We start from the raw sequence: 21,863 nt of genomic DNA, 5'->3' as shown, positions 1-21,863 counted from the left end.
ATTAGCAAGTCACACTCTGATAGTTCTCATACTATAGAATTCCTACAGTTCAAAAGGAGGCTATTCGGCCTATCAAGACTGCACCGACTCTCTGAAAGAACACTCTATCTAGCCCCCCCCCAATCTATGTAACCCCATAACCTCACCGAACCTACGCACTTTGGTCACTATGAGGCAATGCATGACCAAATCACCTAACCATATTTCTGGACTGTGGGAGGAAACCGGAGCACCCGGAGGAAATTCGCACAGACACTATGAGAAAGTGCAAATTCCACAAGTGACAGTCACCCAAGGCTGGAATTGATCCCTGGTACTGTGAGGCAGCAGTGTTAACCTTGGGTTGCATCTCTGAGTGAGAGCTGCAAACTAAAGTTAACAAAGTAAAAACTTCACTTAGATGAAAGAGAGCTTCATTTGGTTTATTTCCCCTATTTCTAAATAACAAATGCCTCAAACCTTACTTTCAAACCTGCCATCATTGACTAAACAACTTTTACATGAGAAGGAAGAGACTATTGAATTGCGTTAATAATTGCAGTTATAGCCCACCCCTTGGAGTCTGATCTGTGACAGGATGCTTGTCGGGAGGGGGGGAATCATTTTTTCATAATCGTCCCTTACTTAATGTTCATATGTTTATATAAAGCAGCTCTTTTTATGAAGAATGATAGCTATGTTTTTTATCCCCACTCAGGATCATACTTGCGGATTCAGCGAAGGTGTTCTGCAAAGCAGTCGCCCAGTCTGCGTTTTGACTTCCCAATGTCATAAGCACAGAAACAGAGCTTCGGCCCACCATATCTGTGCCAACCATCAAATACCAATCTATACTGATCCCATTTACCAGCACCTGGTCCGTAGCCTATTATGCCTTGGCAAGTTATGTTCTTGTCTAGATGCTTCTTAAATGTTTTGACTGTACCTGCCTCCACCACGCTCTCAGGCAGCGTTTTCCATATTTCTCTCTGGGTGAGAAACTGTTTCCTCAGGTCCCCTCTAAACCACTTACAACTCACCTTAAACCTATGCCCTCTGGTGTTAGACACCTCTGCCATGGGAAATAGATTCTGATTAGATACTCGTATCTATGCGTCTCATAATTTTGGATATCTTTATCAGACACCCCACCCCCCCCCCCACCAACCCTTCTCTGCTCCACGGAAAACAAACCCAGCCTCTACTCATAGCTGAAACTTTCCACCCCATGTAACATCCTGGTGAATCTCCTCTGCACCCCCTCCAGTACATTCACGTGCTTCCAATGGTGCGGTGACCAGAACTGCACGCAATATTCCATCTGTGGCCTAACCAGTGTTTTATCAAGTTGTACCAAGAACTCCCTGCTCCTATATTCTATGCACCAGCTAATGAAGCCGAGCATTCCGTATGCCTTCTTCACCACCCAATCTACTGTGCTGCCACCTTCAGGAATCCATGGACTTGTACACCAAGGTGCCTTTGTTCCTCAATACTCCCTAAGGAGCAACCGTTCATTGTGTATATCCTACTCTTATTAGAACTCCCCAAGTGCATCACTTCGCACTTATCAGGATTAAATTTTGTCTGCCATTGCTCTACCCAGCTGATCATTATCAGTCTGTAGCCTAAAACTGTCTCCCTCATTAACAACAATACCAATTTTTGGATCATATACCTTTTACATTCACATCCACGCCATTAATATACATAACAAGCAGCAAGGGTCCCAGCACCGAACCCTGTGGTACACTGCTGGTCACAGGCTTCCAATCTCAGAAGCAACCCTTCACCATCACCCTTTGCCTACTATAAACAAGCCAATTTGGATCCAATTTGCCAACTTGCCTTGGATCCCATGGGGTCTAACCTTTTGGACCAGCCTTCAATGCAGGACCTTGCCAAACACATGACTGAAGTCCATGTCAACCACATCAACTGCGCTATTCTCATCAATATATTTAGTTACTGTCTCAAAAAACTCAATTAAATTTGTCAGACAGGATATCCTACTAACAAGTCCGTGTTACTCCCTGATCAATTCCTGGCTTTCCAACTGTTGATTAATCCTGTCCCTCTGAACTTTTTCCAATAATTTCCCTACCGTTAACATTAGGCTAACTGGCCTGTAATTACCTGGCTTATCCCTCTTGCCCTTCTTGAATAAAGGTACCATATGAGCTATCCTCCAGTCATCTGGCACTTCACCTGTGGCCAGCGAAGATTTGAATATCTCTGTCAGCGTCCTAGCAATTTCCTCCCTTGCCTGCCATAGCAACCTGGGATACATTTCTCAGGGATTTATGCATCTTTATGCCTGCTAAAATGTCTAATACCTCATCTTTATTAATCTTAACGTGCTCTATAACTTCACTATCCCAACTGAAATCTCCAGCTACCATGTCTTTCTCCTTCGTGAATACAGATGAAAAATATTCATTTAAGACCTAGCCCACATCGTCTGGCTCCACACACCGATTGCCCCTTTATTCCCTGATGGGTCCCATTCTTTCCCTGGTCATCCTCTTGCTCTTATAAAATGCCTTGGGTTTTCCTTAATCCTAACTGCCAATTATATTTGTAGCCCCTCTGTGCCCTCCTAATTTCTTTTCAAGCATCCCTCTATACTCTAGAAGGGCCTCTTCTCTTTTTAGTGCTCTATACCTACAATATGCTTCCCTGTGCAGAAATGTGGCTATGGATACCTGCATGGGCCCAAGTTATCCCTGTCTTTTTGTGGGGTATGTGGAACATTGCTTGTTTCAATCCTACTCTGGTACCGCCTACGACTCTTTCTGGTGCAGTTGATTGTATCGGTGCCACTTTGTGCTTGTGTCTGGAAATGGAAAAATTCATCAGTTTTGCTTCCAATTTCCACCCCTCTCTCACCTTCACTTTGTCTATGTCTGACTCTTTCCTTTCCTTGACTTTTCTCTCTTAACTTCTCCGTCTTCGTTTCTGGTGGTGGACTGTCCACCAACATTCATTAGAAGCCGACAGCTACCACAACTACCTCGCACCCTGTGAACTGCATTCTGTTCTCGCAGTTTCACCATTTTCACTGTTCTGATTGATGCTATCTTTCACAGCAGTGGTATCATGTGTCTTCCTTTTTCCTCAGCCGGAGAGTGGTTGGCAGGGCTCCCAACCATATCTAACCCACTTCCTGCACTTACATCCTCACTCCTTCCCCTTTCTCCCAGAACCATGATATCCTTACTTTCCACCATCTCCATATTCAACGGATTATTCTCCACCAAGGGACCATTTCCTCTGTGACCCCCTGATCTACTCCTCTATCACGCCCAACACTTCTCCCCTTGCCAAGATACAATTTAATGCAATTGCAGATGTAACGCCTGCCCGTTTACCTCCTCCCCCATCATCCAAAGACCCAAGCGTTCCATCCAGGTGAAGGACTTCTTTCAGTTTGGTTGATTATATGCACTGCTCACAATGAGGTCGCTACATTGTGGAGATAAAACTCAAGACTGGACGACTACTTCTGGGAACACCTTTTCTCAGTCCGTAAGCATGCTGCTGACCTTCTGATTGATTGCTATTTCAATTCACCATCTTGCTGTCATGCTCCCTTTTCTGCCCTTGGCCTGCTACATTGTTTCAGCTGAAGGAACAGCATCACATCTTCGATTAGACACTTTACAGCTTTCTGGACTCAGCATTGAATTCAATGATTTCAGACTATGAACTCTGTCCTTTCATTTGGAATTTTGCTTTCTCCCAAATGCCCGTGTATATCTTGTTCTCCTGTGTTTTCTTTCGGGCAGTGCTGACCCTTTCTCTGCTCTTAACACATTCTGATATTTTGCTTTCAGACAGTGCTGATTTTTATTCTGCCATTAACACACACTTGGGATCAAAGCTTTAGATTATAGTACTATCATTACAACTCCCTTTGTCTTGTGCTCCATGACACCTTTGTCGCTTTATCTTCTTTGCCCGCCAATCTATCCCTGACTTTCTATTTTGCTCGAGCTGTTTCCCTCTTCTCTCTCTCTCTCTCTCTCTCTCTCTTTCCCCCCCCAAAACCCATCACATTCCTACTTCAGTTCCGAAGAAGAGTCCTAATGGACTGAAAGCATTTACTCTGTTTCTCTCTTCGCAGGTCTTTCTAGACCGATTGAGTTTTTCAATACTCAATATTGCTGGGCATCATACCCCTTTTTTCCTTGGGTTTAGTTTGGTTATTCTGCCATCTTCTCCATTATCACTGTTTGCTATTTTAAGAACGAGCTTATTTTGTTTCCACAAATGGTGGGATGCTGAAATAGAAAACATTGGAGCAGCTCTGGCAAAATCTTTGGGGGTAGAAACGGAGTTAGCGTTTTGTGTGCATGACCTTTTTAAAAAAAAAAAAAAAAAAAATTTCTCCTCCTTTTTCACATTTTCTCCCAAATTTACACCCATCAACAACAAACAATAATCAGTAACGAATATGTCAATCCGCACATCAACAACAACGATGCCATCCTCCCCAAGCATTAGCCCGCATGTTCACATAAACAAATGGCAAAAAGGAAACAGGAATCACCCATAGTCACCATTAACACACACAGTCCCCCTCCCCCAACCCTCCCAACCATCCCCCTCCCCACCTAATGTTCGATGTTATCCAGTTCTTGAAAGTGCATAATGAATAATGCCCATGAATTGTAGAACCCCTCCATCCTTCCCCTCAGTTCAAACGTAACCTTCTCAAGAGTCAAGAATTACAACATGACCCCGCCACGCCTGGGCACAGGGTGGAGAAGTTGCTCTCCAATCCATCAGGATCCGCCTTCGGGCAATCAATGAGGCAAAGGCTACAACATTTCCAACCCCGGCTGGTCCAACACCCTGAATATGGCCTCCCGAGGGCCCAGGTCCAGTTTCATATTTACCCTAAAGACCACCTTCCAGTAATCCTCCAACTTTGGACAGGACCAAAATATATGAATGTGATTTGCCCCCCCCCCCCCCCCCCCCCCCCCCCCCCCCCACAACGTTCACACACATCTTCTATCCCTTCAAAGAATCGGCTCATCCTCGCCCTCGTGAGGTGTGCTCTACATAGCACCTTCAGGTGTATGAGCCCCAACCTCGCGCACGAGGTGGAGGCGTTCACTCTCCGGAGCACCTCACACCAGAACCCCTCCTCCATATCCTCTCCTAACCCTTCCTCACACTTTGCTTTGATCCCTTCTAGTGGCGCCTTCTCCTCTTCCAAAATAGCTCCGTAAACCGCCGACACTACCCGAATCGGCATTTCCCTTGACCCTGCCCCCAACCCGAAGTGTTGGTGAAACTGCCTCCAAATTTTCAATGAAGCTATTATTACCGGACTCCCTGAGTATTTCCCCGGGGGCCATCGGGAGTGGCGCTGTTGCTCGTGCTTTCAGTCCCGACCCCCTGCACAAACTCTCCTCCATTCTGACCCACTGGGAATCAACCCCTCTGACCCAGCTCTGCACCTTCTCCACATTCACCGCCCAGTAATAATACATCAGGTTTGGAAGACCCAAACCCCCTGCCTGCTTTCCCCTCTGTAGCAGCACCTTTCTAACTCGGGCCACCTCCCCTCCCCATATGAACGAGGTAATCATTCCATCAATTTCTCTGAAGAATGCCTTTGGCAGGAAAATCGGCAGGCATTGGAAAATAAACAGAAATCACAGCAACATGTTCATTTTAACCGCCTGTACCCGCCCACCTGTGACAGAGGGAGACCATCCCACCTTGCCAGATCAGCTTTCACTCTCCCCACCAAACAAGAAATGTTGTACCTGTCTGATTTTCACCTATCACCTTCGGGAGCCACTCCTCCAACCTACCCGCCAGTACCTTCGCCAATACTTTTGCATCCACGTTTAAAAGTGACATGGGCCTATACGACCCACACTCCGTCGGGTCCTTCTCTTTTTCAAGCAACAGGAAAATCGATGCCTGCCCCAAAGTTTGTGGCAACACCCCCTTCCCTATCGCCTCTTCAAACATCCCTACTATCAGGGGTGCCAGCTCATCCTTGAATTTTTTATAATATTCCACTGGAAACCCATCTGGCCCTGCCACCTTCCCCGACTGCATCTCCAAATCGCATCTTTTATCTCCTGCTCCACTCTCGCTCCTTCTAATGTAGCCCTGTCCCGCTCCCCTAACCTCGGGTACTCCAACCCAACTAGAAATTCCTGCATCCCCCGGTCTCCCCCAGATGGCTTTGACCTGCACAACCTCTCATAGAATTCCTCAAAGAACTTGCTAATCAGATCCGGAGCCACCACCAACTTCCCTGCCCTGTCCCTCACCTGAACAATTTCACTTACCGCTGCCTCCCTCCGAAGCTGACCTGCGAACATATTTAGACTGGAGCCTTATCTCCATGCTCATAAACTGCACCCCTTGCTCGTCTCAGTTGGCGCACCACCTTCCTGGTAGATAGTCGGTCAAAGCTCGCCTGTAGTTCCTTCCTCTTTTCCATCTTCGCTGGGTCCCCATCTTCTGCATAACTCCTATCTACCTCCAACATCTCATCTATTACCCTCTGCCGCTCCAACCTCTCCTCTTTGTCCACCCTTGTCTTAAGCGAGATCACTTCACCCCTCACCATTGCCTTTACGGCCTCCCAGCCAACTGCCCGACACCTCACCCGTACAGTTGAAACCTACTTATTCCTCAATTTTGTCACAGAACCCTCGGTCCCCCAGCAGTCCCACATCTAATTTCCACCCCGGCCTCTGCGCTACCCCCTCCTCCAGTACCATATCCACCCAATGCGGAGCACCAGGGACCCGGGTTTAATTCTGGCCTTGGGTGACTGTGGAGTTTGCACGTTAGTGTGAATACAGACAACTAATTAAGAACAAACTACCACGATGTAACATATGTATCGCTATACTACCCGACTGTGTACAGGACTGCTGAACCAGCGAGTAAAGAAAACATGCCAAATAGCAAGAAGGGAAAGGGGTTTCGGTGGAGTTCTGGTTTGGTATTCAATAAAGTATTGTTCTGTGCAAAATGGTTGGATTTTATCTCATTGCTCAGTGGGTAAATGTGCTACCTGCTGAGTCATATTGATGTTGACTGAGTTCCTTGTCTTAGGCTCAGTTAACTAATCACAGCCAGGCATATTTGAAACATCCTGTTGGCTTCCACACAGTAGGCAATGCAGGTAATGGAAAATAGGGACAGAAGTAGGCTTTCAGGTCCATGGGCCTCTTCTAGCATTCAATCAGATCATGCCTGATTTGTACATAAGACCATAAGACATGGGAGCAGTCTGCTCTGCTCTTCAATCATGGCTGATATTTTTCTCATCCGCATTCTCCTGCCTGCTCCATCGATTATTTACTCACTTTTACATAGAACATAGAACAGTACAGCACAGAACAGGCCCTTCGGCCCTCGATGTTGTGCCAAGCAATGATCACCCTACTCAAACCCACGTATCCACCCTATACCCGTAACCCAACACCCCCCACCCCCCTTAACCTTACTTTTTAGGACACTACGGGCAATTTAGCATGGCCAATCCACCTAACCCGCACATCTTTGGACTGTGGGAGGAAACCGGAGGACCCGGAGGAAACCCACGCACACACGGGGAGGACGTGCAGACTCCACACAGACAGTGACCCAGCCGGGAATCGAACCTGGGACCCTGGAGCTGTGAAGCATTTCTGCTAACCACCATGCTACCGTGCTGCCCACATCCTTGACACTTGCTTACAAAATTCTGTCGATCTATCACAGGTATTGATCATTTCTCTGTTTCAGCTCGATCGAATCCCTTAATCATTCTAAATTAGCCCAGCATTCAACAAACTGAAGGGAACAACAATTTTTGCAGCCTGCCCTCATAATGTCACTCTTTCCTCGTCAGTATTATTCTGGTGAATCGTCACTGCATTTCTACTATGGGCAATCGACCTTGTTATGTACAACTGAAGCAAAACTCTCCACACTTTTTGAGTTCCAATCCCCTTGAAATACCAATATTCCATACCCGGATTACTTTTATGGCTTCTGTTCTGCTATACAGTGGCTGCTGCCGAAACGCTGGGATGTATGAACGTGGAGTGGATAGGATCAGGCTCTATTGTGATATCAATGAGCTTGTTGACACTTGCTGTTCAGGACCACCTATCAAAAGTAGCCTTTTACATTTGGACAATGAATGCTTGCCAACAAGTGCAGCAAGCCTGAATCAGTGTTTTCAGGAGAATACAGTAAAACGTTAGGGACAAGAAAGAAATTACGTAGTTAAATGCAGTGAAAACTTCATGTTACTGCAATGTTGAAAGTACTCATAGTTCACAAATATCTATAGTGTAAACTACTATTGAAAATAGTTTGTTATTCTGTCATTTGACATTTGATATTCTAGGCTGGAAAATGGCCGTTCATAGCAAATGGATGAACAATCCTGGTTGAGATTTTTCAGTCTATGTGCCTGGGTAGGATTATTGGATTGCCTGAATGCACCAAGAACCTGAATATTAGGCAGGGAAGATCACATGACCATAATGGAGTATGGTTGATTTTCTTTTTTCCAATATGTTAATCGAAGTGGACAGAAATTTGAAACGGCTTCGTTAAAGACATTCATTCCTTGCTACCAAATTCTCTTGTATTTGCTGTGCAAAAATTATCTCATTGCCTCATGAACAGGAAACTCTATCCATTAATGTCCTTCACTATCATTGTCCAGTGTCCTGCAGTACTATTTTTAATCTTCACAATTGGCATAAGTCAGTTCCTATAGTGAAAGAACTTGACCGCACGTAAAAAAAAAAAATTTCAGAAAAATACAGTGCAGAAAAGGCCCTTCAACCCCTTGAGTCTGCACTGCCGCATGAAAGACACCTGATCTGCCAATCCTAATCCCATTTGCCAGCACTTGGCCCATAGCCTCGAATGTTAAGATGTGCCAAGTGCTCATCCAGGTACTTTTTAAAGGATGTGAGGCAACCAGCCTCTACCCCCCTCCCAAGTAGTGTGTTCCAGACCGTCACCACCTTCTGGGTAAAAAAGATTTTCCTCAACTACCCCCTGAACCTCCTGCCCCTCACCTTAAACTTGTGTCCCCTCGTAACTGACCCTTCACCTGAGGGGAACAGCTATTCCCTATCAACCCTGTCCATGCCCCTCATAATCTTGTACGCCTTGATCAGGTCGCTCCTCAGTCTTCTCTGTTCCAGCGAAAACAACCCAAGTTTATCCAACCTCTCTTCAGAACTTAAATGTTCCATCCCAGGCAACATCCTGGTGAAACGCCTCTGCACCCGCTCCAGAGCAATCACATCCTTCTGATAATGTGGCGATCATTTATTTTGCATAGACTACGTCACCGGGTGTTAAGTAAATATTTGTATCCCCTGTATTAATATTTTTGGCATTTTGTTCAGATTCTTAAACCTCTTTTCATAGAATCATAGAATTTACAATGCTGAAGGAGGCCATTCGGCACATCAAGTCTGCGCCACCCCTTGGAAAGAGGACCCCACTTAAGCCCACACCATCCTATTGCTGTAACCCCACCTACCTTTTTAGGACACTCAGGCCAATTTATCATGGCCAATCCACCTAACCTGCACATCTTTGGACTGTGGGAGGAAAGCGGAGCACCTGGAGGAAACCCACGCAGACACGGACAGCCAGTGACCCAAGCAGGGAATCGAACCTGGGACCCTGGAGCTGTGAAGCAACTGTGCTGCCCACACCACTGTGCTACCGTGCTGCCAACCATTCTTGAAAAATCCTACGTCTATGGAAACTGATGTAATGTTTAACTTTTGTATTAGCAGAGTATAATACGTTTAGTATATTTGAAAACAACTGTGATACCTGTCATCGCATAATCACTAGTTATATTGTAATGGTTTCTGGTTTCAGTCACTCCAATTGCATTGTAAAACAAAGCAAGATAGTATTTACAATCGACTACATATTTATTTTGCCATCACTAAAATGCCACAAATCATGTTTTGGTTGCTGTAGTTGGAGTGATAAATCCTTAAAATTGTGCTGCATTTAATAAAAATGATACTGGCATCCTGCTGAAGTTAACTAAAACAAATTTATTTTCAGAATTTGAGAGCACAGCTGGTTTAAATCGACTGGTTGCATAACTTATTTTGGCCACTAGCAAAATGCCTTTTTTGAATTGTTTATATCACCACTGCAAACAAGTAAAGGTTTGGAAAGTAATAAAGAAACAAAGTTAGAAAGGATTCGGGTGCCACTGCTAATGAAGCTGAATATTTCCAGTGAAGCTCTTGTCAAGTTAATTAGTAGGATGTCTTGTGAGTATTAGCCTGTGGCAAAATAACTTATTCAGCCTTAATTAAGTTATTGTGACCACACTGGATTTATTTTCTAGACTGCAATTTCTATGCTGGTAAGTGAATATTTCAAAATATATAAGTGTGAACTCAAATGTGCTATTAACAAATGCATAAAACCTTTTGTACCTCAATAAACACAGGTCCTAGAATTTCTTACTCACTCATTTTGACTAAAAATGCTGAATGAAAGAAAGTACAGTAACCTTCAAAGTGAATTGTCTTTCAGGTATACAGGTGGGCGGATCATTCTAGTGACATCCTTCAGGGGCTAAATGAGCAGAGACAGAGGGGACTGTTCTGTGATATCGTGCTTGTGGCAGATGAGCAGAAAGTATCAGCCCACAGGAACCTTTTGGCTGTTTACAGTGACTATTTTAATTCTATGTTTACAATTGGAATGAGGGAAGCTTATCAGGAAGAAGTTGAGTTGGTTGGAGCCTCCTACATAGGTCTGAAAGCTGTGATTGACTTTCTGTACAGCAGCGAGCTCCCTTTAGATGGTGGCAATATTGACTATGTGCTGGAAACTGCGCATCTACTACAAATTTGGAAAGTGGTAGATTTTTGTTGCGAGTACCTGGAGAACGAAGTTAGTGAAGAAAACTACCTATATCTTCAAGAACTGGCCTCAATTTATGACCTGGAACGATTGGACTGTTACATTGATAGTTTTATTCTGCATGACTTTGGTACCCTTTCCTTCACTCCAGAATTTTTACAGAACATCTCTGTGCAAAAACTTTGTCTTTATTTGGAAAGCAACAATGTACAACATGAATGTGAACATGATTTGCTGCAGGCTGCACTGCAGTGGCTGACACAGAGCCCAGAGAGAGTGCAGGATGCACTCAATGTCCTTAGAAACATTCATTTCCCACTTATACCTAAAAGTGATCTGTTACATCGAGTTAAACCAGCAGTGTATTCTTTACTTCCCAAAGAAGCAAATTGTGAAATCTTCTTGGAAGAAGCGCTATATTATCACAATAACATCGCAAAACAACCAATACTTCAGAACAAACGTTCCTCCCTCCGCTCAGGCATTGAAAGACTTTTATTTGTTGGTGGGGAAGTATCAGAACGCGGAGAAGAGCTAAGTGATGATATGTGCTTCTTTGATGCGGCAAAAGGGCAATGGTTTTCTGAAACAATGCTGCCTGCAAGGCGGAGCCACCACTGTGTAACTGTGTTTGGAGGATTTATCTTTATGGCAGGCGGAAGCTCATCTCGAGACAATGGAGGTGACGCAGCTTCAAACATCCTTTATAGATATGATCCTAGATGTAATCAATGGTTCAAGGTAAATTTCTTCTCTTCTATAACTTGACATCACTTCTATTTGAACATCAAAAATGAACCTATACATGATCATTTCACAGCAATATTTCCAGGCCTCTGCCAGGGTTTCTATTGTCATTATCTTTCTGCTGTGGAAGAAAATTTCAAATGGGGTACATATTTAACTTGTAAACTCTAAATTGAATTTAAAAGTCCATCATGCACTCAGACCCTAATCAAACTGAGTTTATTTTGTGTAATATTCATACATTCCTCTCTGCTCATTTGACATAATTGGGACAAAGAGAGACTTAGTTGCTACATGCATTGACATTAGTCCTTTTACAAGAACAGAAATCGCTTAAGGAAGGTGCAACGGTAAAGGAGTCTACTAGTAAATAATTCAGATAATCTAGTAAATCCAATTAGCTGTATTAAACACAAAATGTAAGCAATGAATAACCTTTTGCCCACAAGTAATTAATATAAATTCTTTATCTCCACATTGGGGATTTAGTGGGCAATTAGTTCCACAGATATTTAAGAAATAAGGCAGAAAATTTGCAAATGGGACAGAGGGTGTGAGAAGCAGGTTTATGGGCATCATATAGATTGTTCTTAATGGTCCATTGACGGCTTACAACAGCTTTTCTTCGTTGGCCCCATTGGTGTTTCTCATGAATCCTCCAGGACCACTTGTGAAGTTAAAATCAGCATTCCTTAAGTTGTTGGTGCTAATAGATTTTGGTTTCCTGATGCAGGATTTATTCAGCGAAGACCAACATCGCTTGAAGAATACAAGAGGGTAAATCCTACAATGGCAAGTTGTGAAACTGAGTATAGTAAATCAGAATCTTATGGGTGAGCACCAGAGAAGGACCAAGAAAGCTGCCAGTTTTCTGTAAAAGTCCAAGTGGTTCACTAATAAACTTCAGAGAAGACAACCTGCACCTCCTATCTGATCTGCCCTACATACTGCTCTGTTTCGCATAGTGATAAATAGTGAAACCAGTCGCCCTGAGCGTTGTTCAATGGCCTGGAATTTGCTGTAGTAAGGCAGCTTGCATGCCTTGTTAGTTGTACTTTTTCCCTTGCCCTTGAGTTTGAAAATGTTTTGCCCTGTTAAGGCCTTGCCATCAACATCCACATCCCGTTATATTAAAAAAAGCAGGTGGAAAAGTGAACTGCCAATGGTACGCTGAGAGCAGCAAGACATCTAGGATCTAAGGGAACATCAGTTCATCTCCTTCACCAGACAGATTTAAAGATTTTGCAAAAGAAACAGGAAAAATGAAGAAAGATTGTGAACTTGAGTTACATTAGGGTCAGAAATAAGGTGAGGGAGAAGGTGAATTAACCTCCTCTTGGCCCCCTCCTTTTTTTCATCTACTCACTGCCTCTTGACAACATCATCCAAAGGTATTAGTTTTTTCATATGCAACCTGATGACACCCAACTCTGTCGCACCACCTCCCTCAACTCCTCCACTGTTGCTAAATTATCAAGCTGCTTAGCCAACATCCAGTACTGAATGAGTAGCAATTTCTGCCAATTACATATTTGGCAGGCAGCACGGTGCCTTACGACGCCAAGGTCCCAGGTTCGATCCCGGCTCTGGGTCACTGTCCGTGTGGAGTTTGCACATTCTCCCCGTGTTTTCATGGGTTTTGTCCCCACAACCCAAAGATATGCAGGCTAGGTGGATTGGCCATGCTAAATTGCCCCTTAATTGGAAAAGATGAATTGGGTACGCTAAATTTATTTTTTAAAAACAGAAATTGGATGACTGAAGCTATTGTTGTCAGTCTCTGTTCACCAGTTAATAACTCCATCTCTCACCCGAGCAACAGTTCTGAAATTAGCTCAGTCTCTGCAATCTTGGTGTCACGTTTGTTCCCAAGATGAGCTTTTGACTTCCCTCTTATCATGTTTGCCTAATTCCAACTCTATAATATTGCCCAACTTCACCCCAATTTCACCTTTTTCTGCTACTCAAACCCTCATCATGCCTTTGTTATGTCAAGACACAACTATTTCAATGCAGTCTTGGCTGGTCTCCAAATTCTACCCTGTGTGAACTTGATCATCCAAAACTCTGCTACCCATGTCTTCACTTGCAGCAAGTACTAGTCAAGCAATATCTTGATTTTAAAACTCCCAAACTGATTTCCAGATCCCTCTGTGGCCTCATCCCTCCCTACCTCTGTGATATCTTCTAGCTTTGCTACTTTAATTCTGGCCTCTTGTGCATCCCTACTGTTAATTGCTCCATTACAGGTGCCCATGTTTCCTATTTGGAATACCCTCCCTACATCTCTCCCCTCTACCTTGCTTTCCCTCCTTTTGAGACACTCCTTAAAATCCAATGTTGAAATTAAATGATATTTCAGCAACCATACATTTCCTCATTAAATGGGTACTTTCACTGTTAAGTACTCTTAATTTTTTATGGCGAGTTTAAGTGGCATTTAATGCACAAATGAAACAGTTTTGTGAAATGTACACATAATCGAGGGAGAACTGCCATTTTCATTAGGTTAATGTTAGAGCAGGATAACTCCTCCAGCAAGCTTAGCAACGTCACAAGATTTCAAATTTTCAAAAATCAAACCCATTTTTGTTTTTCATCAGGAAATCATTTAAAAGGAGTGATAGGTTTTGATTCTTCTACAAAGGTGCCAACCCCGGTGATCAATGTTCATGTACTGCGTAATGATAGAGGAAATAATGGTTCTGCATTTGACTTGAACATGAACATTGCACTAATTTGTATCACAGGTTGGAGTATAATAGGGGGTCTTTTCCACAATTACAATAGATGGTATGAAGATATCAAGCGAGGTGGTTTGTCAATTATGGATTGCTCCTCTTAAGAATTAATGTAATTGTGGAACTCCATGAAAGGCCTATAGATTTACTGCTTGGTGCAGTCTTGATTTCTGCTTTATTAATGGTGTTATTATTTCCTCAATTAAATTTCTATGCTCTGGCAGTTCATCCTTCTGCAGACTGAGGCTTTCCAAGGCAAATATTATGGAGCACGTAGCAGAGAAGAGCATTTTTGGAACTGTGGGGAGCAGAGGGACGGTGGCTTGCACTATCAGGATGTTGAGAGGCAATGCTAATTTTTAAGGCCTCTCTAGTTTCCACATGAATCTTACATTTTATGTTGAAGTCATTGTGAAGATGATACCCAATGTTATCAAAAGCCTGTTGCAACACCTCAATATTTTTAGATGCATCTCTATCGGAGAGGTAGAACGTAAAGGGAACATTCTGTACTCCAGTCGATCAGACTGAAAAGAGCAGGGGGATTATTTCACCTTGGTGGGTGGGGGAACAGGAGAAATGGTTAGTGGGCGATGCAAAAATGGTGTCGCGCATCTGGAGAAGTAGGAAGATGTGTGTATATGAAACTTTTTACAGTGGATATTTTACAGTAAAATAGTCTTCAAATTAGGCCTTTAAATAAATAGTGATTAACACTTAATAGAAGAAAATGCAGTAATTTTACACATGGTTTCTTAGATGTTCTAGGTTTGCTTTTCAGGTTGCTCCCATGAATCAGAGACGAGTGGATTTTTACTTGGATTCCTTTGCAAACTTTCTGATAGCTGTTGGAGGAAGGAATGAAAATGGTGCTTTATCCTCTGTTGAAATTTATGATCCCAATAATGATTCCTGGGCTTATGTTGCTGGTTTACCAAGGTACTGCAGTACTTTCTCATATTGTTAATATGGCTTGAATCTGTGGATATCTTGCATGTACTTACTAAATGAATTATTTAGGATATCTTGTGAATTGATTTATCATCAGTGTATTTTTAAAATACACAAAGCTGGGTAGCACGGTGGCACAGTGGTTAGCACTGCTGCATCATGGCGCTGAGGACCCGGGTTCGATCCTGGCCTAGGTCACTGTCCGTGTGGAGTTTACACATTCTCCCCCTGTCTGCGTGGGTTTCATCCCCACAACCTAAGTGATGTGCAGGGTAGGCGGATTGGCCACGCTAAATTGCCTCTTAATTGAAAGAAAAAGAATTGGGCACTTTAAATTTTAGAAAAGATTGCTATACGCGGCTCAGGTAATTCATTTTAATAACTTTCAAGGTCATTGGCTGAATGATACAAGGAAGGGTCCATCAGATGTGGCCAGAATAACAGTTTGAAATATATTGAACTGTTTAAATAGAACATAGAACATAGAACGATACAGCGCAGTACAGGCCCTTCGGCCCTCAATGTTGCACCGACATGGAAAAAAAAATCTAAATAAAATAGTTTTTATATTATCCAAATGAGAGAGATCAGTTTTGAGTCATGGGTTAGAATGAGATGAAGTAGAAAAAAGTGTAGCAAACAACAATTTAATCAAAGTAGGATAGAGACAGAAAATAGCATTTTCAGCACTATCCCATTGCCATGAGCTTAATGCTGTGGAATCAAAGTGAACGTCTGTGTATGTGTGTATATATATATATATATATATATATATACATACAAGTGTGCATATACCATGCATAGCTTATTTTGCTCACCTTACTCTTAACTATGTTAAAGTGCCTTATGCATTCTCCTATACCTTTTGGTAGAATCTAATGCCATGCATTTCCAGAAACATTATCATAAACTACTATCATCTAGATTTCTGTCAAATCAGTCCATTGTGCTGCACTTGACAACTCATCAAATGCTTGCTCCATCTTGATTTCCTCCATGCCCTGCGCTGGTTATCGAAAAACTTACTCTTCAGTTGTTCAAAGATGCAGTTGAACAAAGTCTAAACAACAACTATCATCTCTGATCTTTGACTCCACTCCTTGTTTGTCCACTCTTGGCCCATCAATTCTGCTCCGCCCTTCAATCGTGGCTGATCTCATCATGGCCTTAACTCCACCATCCTGCCCATTCTCCATAACCCTTCTACCCATTACCAATTAAAAATCTGACTAACTCTTCAAATTCACTCACTGTCCCAGCATCCACCGCACCCTGGGGTAGCAAATTCCTTTGGAAGAAGTAGCTTCTCCTCAACTCTGTTTTAAGTTTGCTACCTCTTATCCTAAGACAGTGACCTCTCATTCTAGAGAGGTATAAAACACCTGTTGAAAACACTTCTTTTTTTTTGCAGTTTTTTATTTAACACAAATTTGTAACGTTTACAGAGAGGAAAATGGCCCTGTGCAAAGAGCCTTAACATAGTGAAAACGAACAGTGGGAAACAATAAACATGTTAATAAGGCACTTCCCCTGCCAGCTCTGTTTGCCCATGCCACACGTGTGCAACTAAACTAACGTGGCCCTAATCCCCCCCCCCCCCCCCCCCCCCCCCCCCGGCCTCCCCTGCCCCCTGAGGCCTGACCTGCCAGGTCAGCCCTGCGCTTGGCCCTAGCCTGCCCCGCCCCACCTCCGACTCTCCCTGGTGCCCCCTGACCTACGCTAGCTACGCTGACCCCTGCCCTTGGCACCTGCCTGTCTCCCGTCCGAGCGCTCAGGCCCTCCCCCCACACACACCAGGGACCCATTAACTTAATTGTATCCCACCGTGCCCTTTCAAGTCCCTTAACCAGCCCCTAGCCCATCCCCCTATCAGAGGCCCCGATCTCCCGCCAAAAGGTACCAAGTGCAGGGCCCCCTTTGCAGGGCCCCTCTCTTTCCCCCCCCTTGTTGCAATCCCCCCAAAACACCCTAAACAGTGCGCCCTCCAGCCCCCACTCTCTGTCCAGGCTGAAAACAATCTTGGATAAAACATTACAGTACAGGATAGTTTAACAAACCGCCGCCACACAAAAACTCTGAGAGCCCAGAGTCCTTTAGTTCAAGTTCAGCTTCTTCTTTTAATAAAGGTCCACACCTAATCAGAGCAAATTAGGTTAACGGACCTCCGCCACTGTACAGCACTGAAAGAACTAGGTGCCCATTAGTTCAAGTCCGGTTTCTTATCTTTAATAAAAGTCCAAACCTGTTCTGGTGTCTCAAAGTAGTAGTGGAGTTCCTCAAACGTAACCCAAAGCTTTGCAGGATACAGCATTCCAAACCTCACCTTTTTGGGCTGCCTTTACCTTGCTGAATCCCGCACGCCTCTTGGCCAGCTCCGTTCCCAAGCCCTGGTAAATGCGCACCTCGCAATTCTCCCATCTGCTGCTCCTCTCCGCGTTGGCCCATTGCAGCACATTTTCCCTGTCAGCAAGCCGGTGAAAGCGGACCACCAAGGCCCTCGGTCGGTCGCCCGTCCTGGGCTTCCCTGCGGGGGCTCTATGTGCCCCATCCAACTCCAGGGGTTGAGGGAAGGCCTCCGGTCCCATCAGCGCCTCAAGCATACCCGTCACGTACGCGCCCACATCCGACCCCTTGCAGCCCTCGGGGAGGCCAATGATCCTTAAATTCTGCCTCCTGGCTCTGTTCGCCAGCTCTTCAAGCTGCTCCTGCATCCTCCTCTGTCGGGCGTTCAGCTCCTCCACCTCGTGCTCCAGCTCCGTTACCGTGCCCGCCTGGCTGGAGAGCTTCGCCTCAACCTCCCTGAGCGCCTTCCCTTGGACCCCCTGTGTCTCGACCATTCGGTCCATCACCGCTCTCATCGGGTCCAGCGTGTCCCCCCTCAGCTCGGCGAAGCAGTTCTTGAAGAACTCCATCTGTTCCTCCCTTGGCCAGTGAGCCTCCGCTCCCCGGTCCCTGCCGTCCGTCATGCTTGGCCGCCCGGTCTGGGGTCCCCGCTGCTCCCTCTTCGATTCTTGCCGCTCCACTCAACCACTTCTAGTCCAGCTGCCCATTCCCCCTGAAAGGAAGCCTCTTCCCTATCGTCTCCTCCACCGATTCAGGCTGCCAGGTCCCACAAAAGTCCGTTCAAAAAAGGTCCATTTGCCCATCGCGGGCGGGAGCGATCCGACCTGCGACCTGTCTCCTCGAGGGCGCCACCGGAAGTCCTTGAAAACACTTCTTTCAACGTTTTGTTAACTGTAATAAAAAAGTGGGTGTGGGACAAGGATAGAACAGCTATTTTCCAGGACTGTCTCATCTTTTGCCTCCAATTGATCATTGTTGGTGCTTCTTCTCTATCAGCCCAGTAATCATGCTCCTGTGATATTTCCTTCTATTCCATCTAATTTCTAATCACTCTAGTATCCTGCTTTGTTCAGTTAATGTTTGTCACACTATTTCCTACTTTACCTCACTTTAGCCCATGATTCAAAACTTGTCTTTCTCATTTGGATTATTATAATATAAAAAGCTATTTTATTTGAATTATTGAATATAATGTAGCACCTTTATCCCAAAAACGTCATTGTTATTCTGCCCACATCTTGTACCCTTTCCTTGTATCACTGTGCCATGGTTTTGTCTGGATAAGGAATATTTTACCATCTCCAATGCATTCTAACAAAGTAAGTTTTTCATGAAAAAAAAATAGAATCTTTCTGCAAATCTTAAATTCATTATCACCTCCCAAGTCCGTGCCACTTTCAAGCGATCTATCTGATTCAGTTTTCTGGCCACTGCTAGAGCATTGAAATAGCCCTAATCAAAGTCACATATGACATTTTCTGAGACTATGACCATGGTGCACAATCCTACCTTCTTAACCTTTGATAGGGTTGACCATACTGTCCTCCTCCAATGCCTCTCTTCCATTTCAGTGGAATTGCCCTCACCTCATTCTACTCCTAACCATAATAGCCAGAGAATTTCTTACAATGGCTTCTCATGCTGCTTCCATATTATTTATAATAATCTTTATTATCACAAATAGGCTTACATTAACACTGCAATGAAGTTACTGTGAAAAGCCCCTAGTCACCACACTCCAGCATCTGTTCAGGTACACTGAGGGAGGATTCAGAATGTCCAATTCACCTAACAAGCACGTCTTTTAGGACCTGTGGGAGGAAACCGGAGCAAACCCACGCAGACACAGGGAGAATGTGCAGACTCCACACAGACAGCGATCCAAGCTGGGAATTGAACCTGGGACCCTGATGCTGTGAAGCAACAGTGCTAACCACTGTGCTACTGTGCCATCCATACCTTTGGAATCCTCTAAGGATCTATCCTTGACTTCTTCCTATTTTCCATGTACATGTTGTCCTTCAGCAATATCACCTGAAAAGACATCAAGTTTCACATTAACGTTTATGACACTGAGCACTACATAACCACAACCTCTTAACCCTCGTCATTGCCTCTCTGTTGCCAGGCTGCTCATCTTGTCAGCCAGAATCTCCTCTTTTTTTTTTATAAATTTAGATTACCCAATTATTTTTCCCAATTAAGGGGCCATTTAGCGTGGCCAATCTACCTACTCTGCACATTTTTGGATTGTGGGGGTGAAACCCACGCAGACACGGGAATCTCCCTCTTTTTAAGAAACTTCTTAAACCTCTATCCAAAGTTTTTCTTACTTGTACTAACGTGCTTTCTCTGGCTGTGTCGCTGCAATCATTCCTGTGCTCAACCTTGGGATGTTTTACTGTGTTAGAAACGCTATGATTGCACATTACTGTATGTTACATGACAATTGTAGCATTTGAATTTTAAAAATGCTGCTACATATTCATCAAAATGCAATTTAAAAAGTAGCAGTGGTTTTTCACATAATTAGAAACACTTTTCTCCTTATCTATTTCTCCTTATCTATTCTATGCAATGTAGTTATGTTTCATTAATAACATTTTTGCCTTTCTTTCATAGGTTTACATATGGCCATGCTGGTTCAATATATAAAGAATTAGTGTACATCTCAGGAGGTCACGATTACCAAATTGGACCCTACAGAAAGAATCTTCTTTGCTATGACTATCGAACTGATGTTTGGGAAGAAAAAAGGCCAATGATAACTGCTCGAGGATGGCACTGCATGTGCACACTACAGGATCATATCTATGCTGTAGGTGGCAGTGATGATCATATTGAGTCTATGGAGAGATTTGATATTTTAAGTGTGGAATGTTACAAACCACAGTATAACCAATGGACCCGAGTTTCCCCTCTCCTGCAGGCCAACAGTGAGTCAGGAGTAGCAGTTCTGAATGGAAAAATTTACATTCTTGGTGGCTACAGCTGGGAGAATACAGTGTTTTCAAAATCCGTACAGATATATAACAGAGTTGAGAATAAGTGGCACCGTGACCCAGACCTCCCAAAACTAATTGCAGGAGTGTCAGCTTGTAGCTGTGTGTTAAAGCCTCGCTCTCCTGAGAAGAAGCTCAAGATTAAACACCAGGACTGCGGTAGCTAATAATCAATTCAAAAAGGCATAACCTCAGGATGTCTATTCGTTTCATTTTAGTTCATTTTAGTTGATACAGAAAAAGCATGTAGCAACCCTCACTAATGTTCGGCTTCTGCCATTTAACAATATGGTTTGAATATATTTATTCACAGTAATAGCTATGTAATGCTGTATTCATGCATAATATTTTGCCATCAATGGCACAGAGAAACCAAAATCATTGTGAGTGATCCTGAAATATTAAAATTGTTTTTTTTTTAAATCTATTATATTAAAAAAAAACTATCCTGAGGGGATTGGAGGTAGATTTTAGTGTTTTTTTTTCAGTCAACCAAAGTTAGCTTGGGGGAAAATAGAGTTAATTTACAAAGATGCATTTGGTCTAAAGTTACTGTTATTTGTGCTTGTGTTTGAGTGAGTGGCACACCCACAGGGGTTTCCAAGCAGTCTGGCCCTATTGTACATGTTTATAACTACCAGACTTAATGTGACTAAATTTGTTGGTTTTGCTAAAATGTGGGGCGTTTGTTGGATGGGCAAACTATACAAGGTGAGCAGTGTTAACAACCAAATGTCTGAATGACCTAAAAGGATAATGTTACAAGTTTAATACAGTCTGATAGTCTAATATCTGGCAGTCACAATAACACGTTGTGTCACTAATGCAGTAGTTGCCTATTTTATAGATCAATAAATTCAATGATTCAATAGAATAAGCTCACAGTTTTAAAGTAATTACTTTGGCTGTTGCCTTGTTGCAGAGTCTTGTGTTTGCATAATCACCAATAAGAACATTTCTAAAATATAATGAAGTACCTTTGCTTATTCCTTTCCTGCATTAAAAAAATGCTATTTTGGTTCTGCGCTGCATCTTTGCCAGTTTTCTATTCCAATAGGAGCTACAGAATCTCCAGTGCTTTACTGGTGCAGCTAAAATCAAAAACTCCCCATGTTCATGGGGTGAAGTTACATCACTGAACTGTTAATGCTCTGCAGATTATGTTGAAGTACTTTTTAAAATGCTCTTAGCTATGGGG

General features: G+C 43.5%; 1 protein-coding gene across 1 annotated transcript in view; it reads left to right on the top strand.

Moving 5' to 3' along the window:
• The window catches only part of klhl36 (kelch-like family member 36), a 44,851-nt gene extending 23,219 nt beyond the window's left edge, over positions 1-21,632 (top strand). Inside the window, exons 3-5 of the mRNA XM_038806314.1 lie at positions 10,549-11,622; positions 15,151-15,308; positions 20,286-21,632. Coding sequence (XP_038662242.1) covers positions 10,549-11,622; positions 15,151-15,308; positions 20,286-20,832 — 1,779 coding nt within the window. The 3' untranslated portion in view covers positions 20,833-21,632. The remainder of the gene's footprint in view (positions 1-10,548; positions 11,623-15,150; positions 15,309-20,285) is intronic.
• The last annotated feature ends 231 nt before the right edge of the window (positions 21,633-21,863 follow it).

Source organism: Scyliorhinus canicula, chromosome 9 (assembly GCF_902713615.1).
Source record: "Scyliorhinus canicula chromosome 9, sScyCan1.1, whole genome shotgun sequence".
NCBI lineage: Eukaryota > Metazoa > Chordata > Chondrichthyes > Carcharhiniformes > Scyliorhinidae > Scyliorhinus > Scyliorhinus canicula.
Note: the sequence above shows the minus strand (reverse complement) of the source record. Positions and strands in the feature narration are given on the sequence as shown.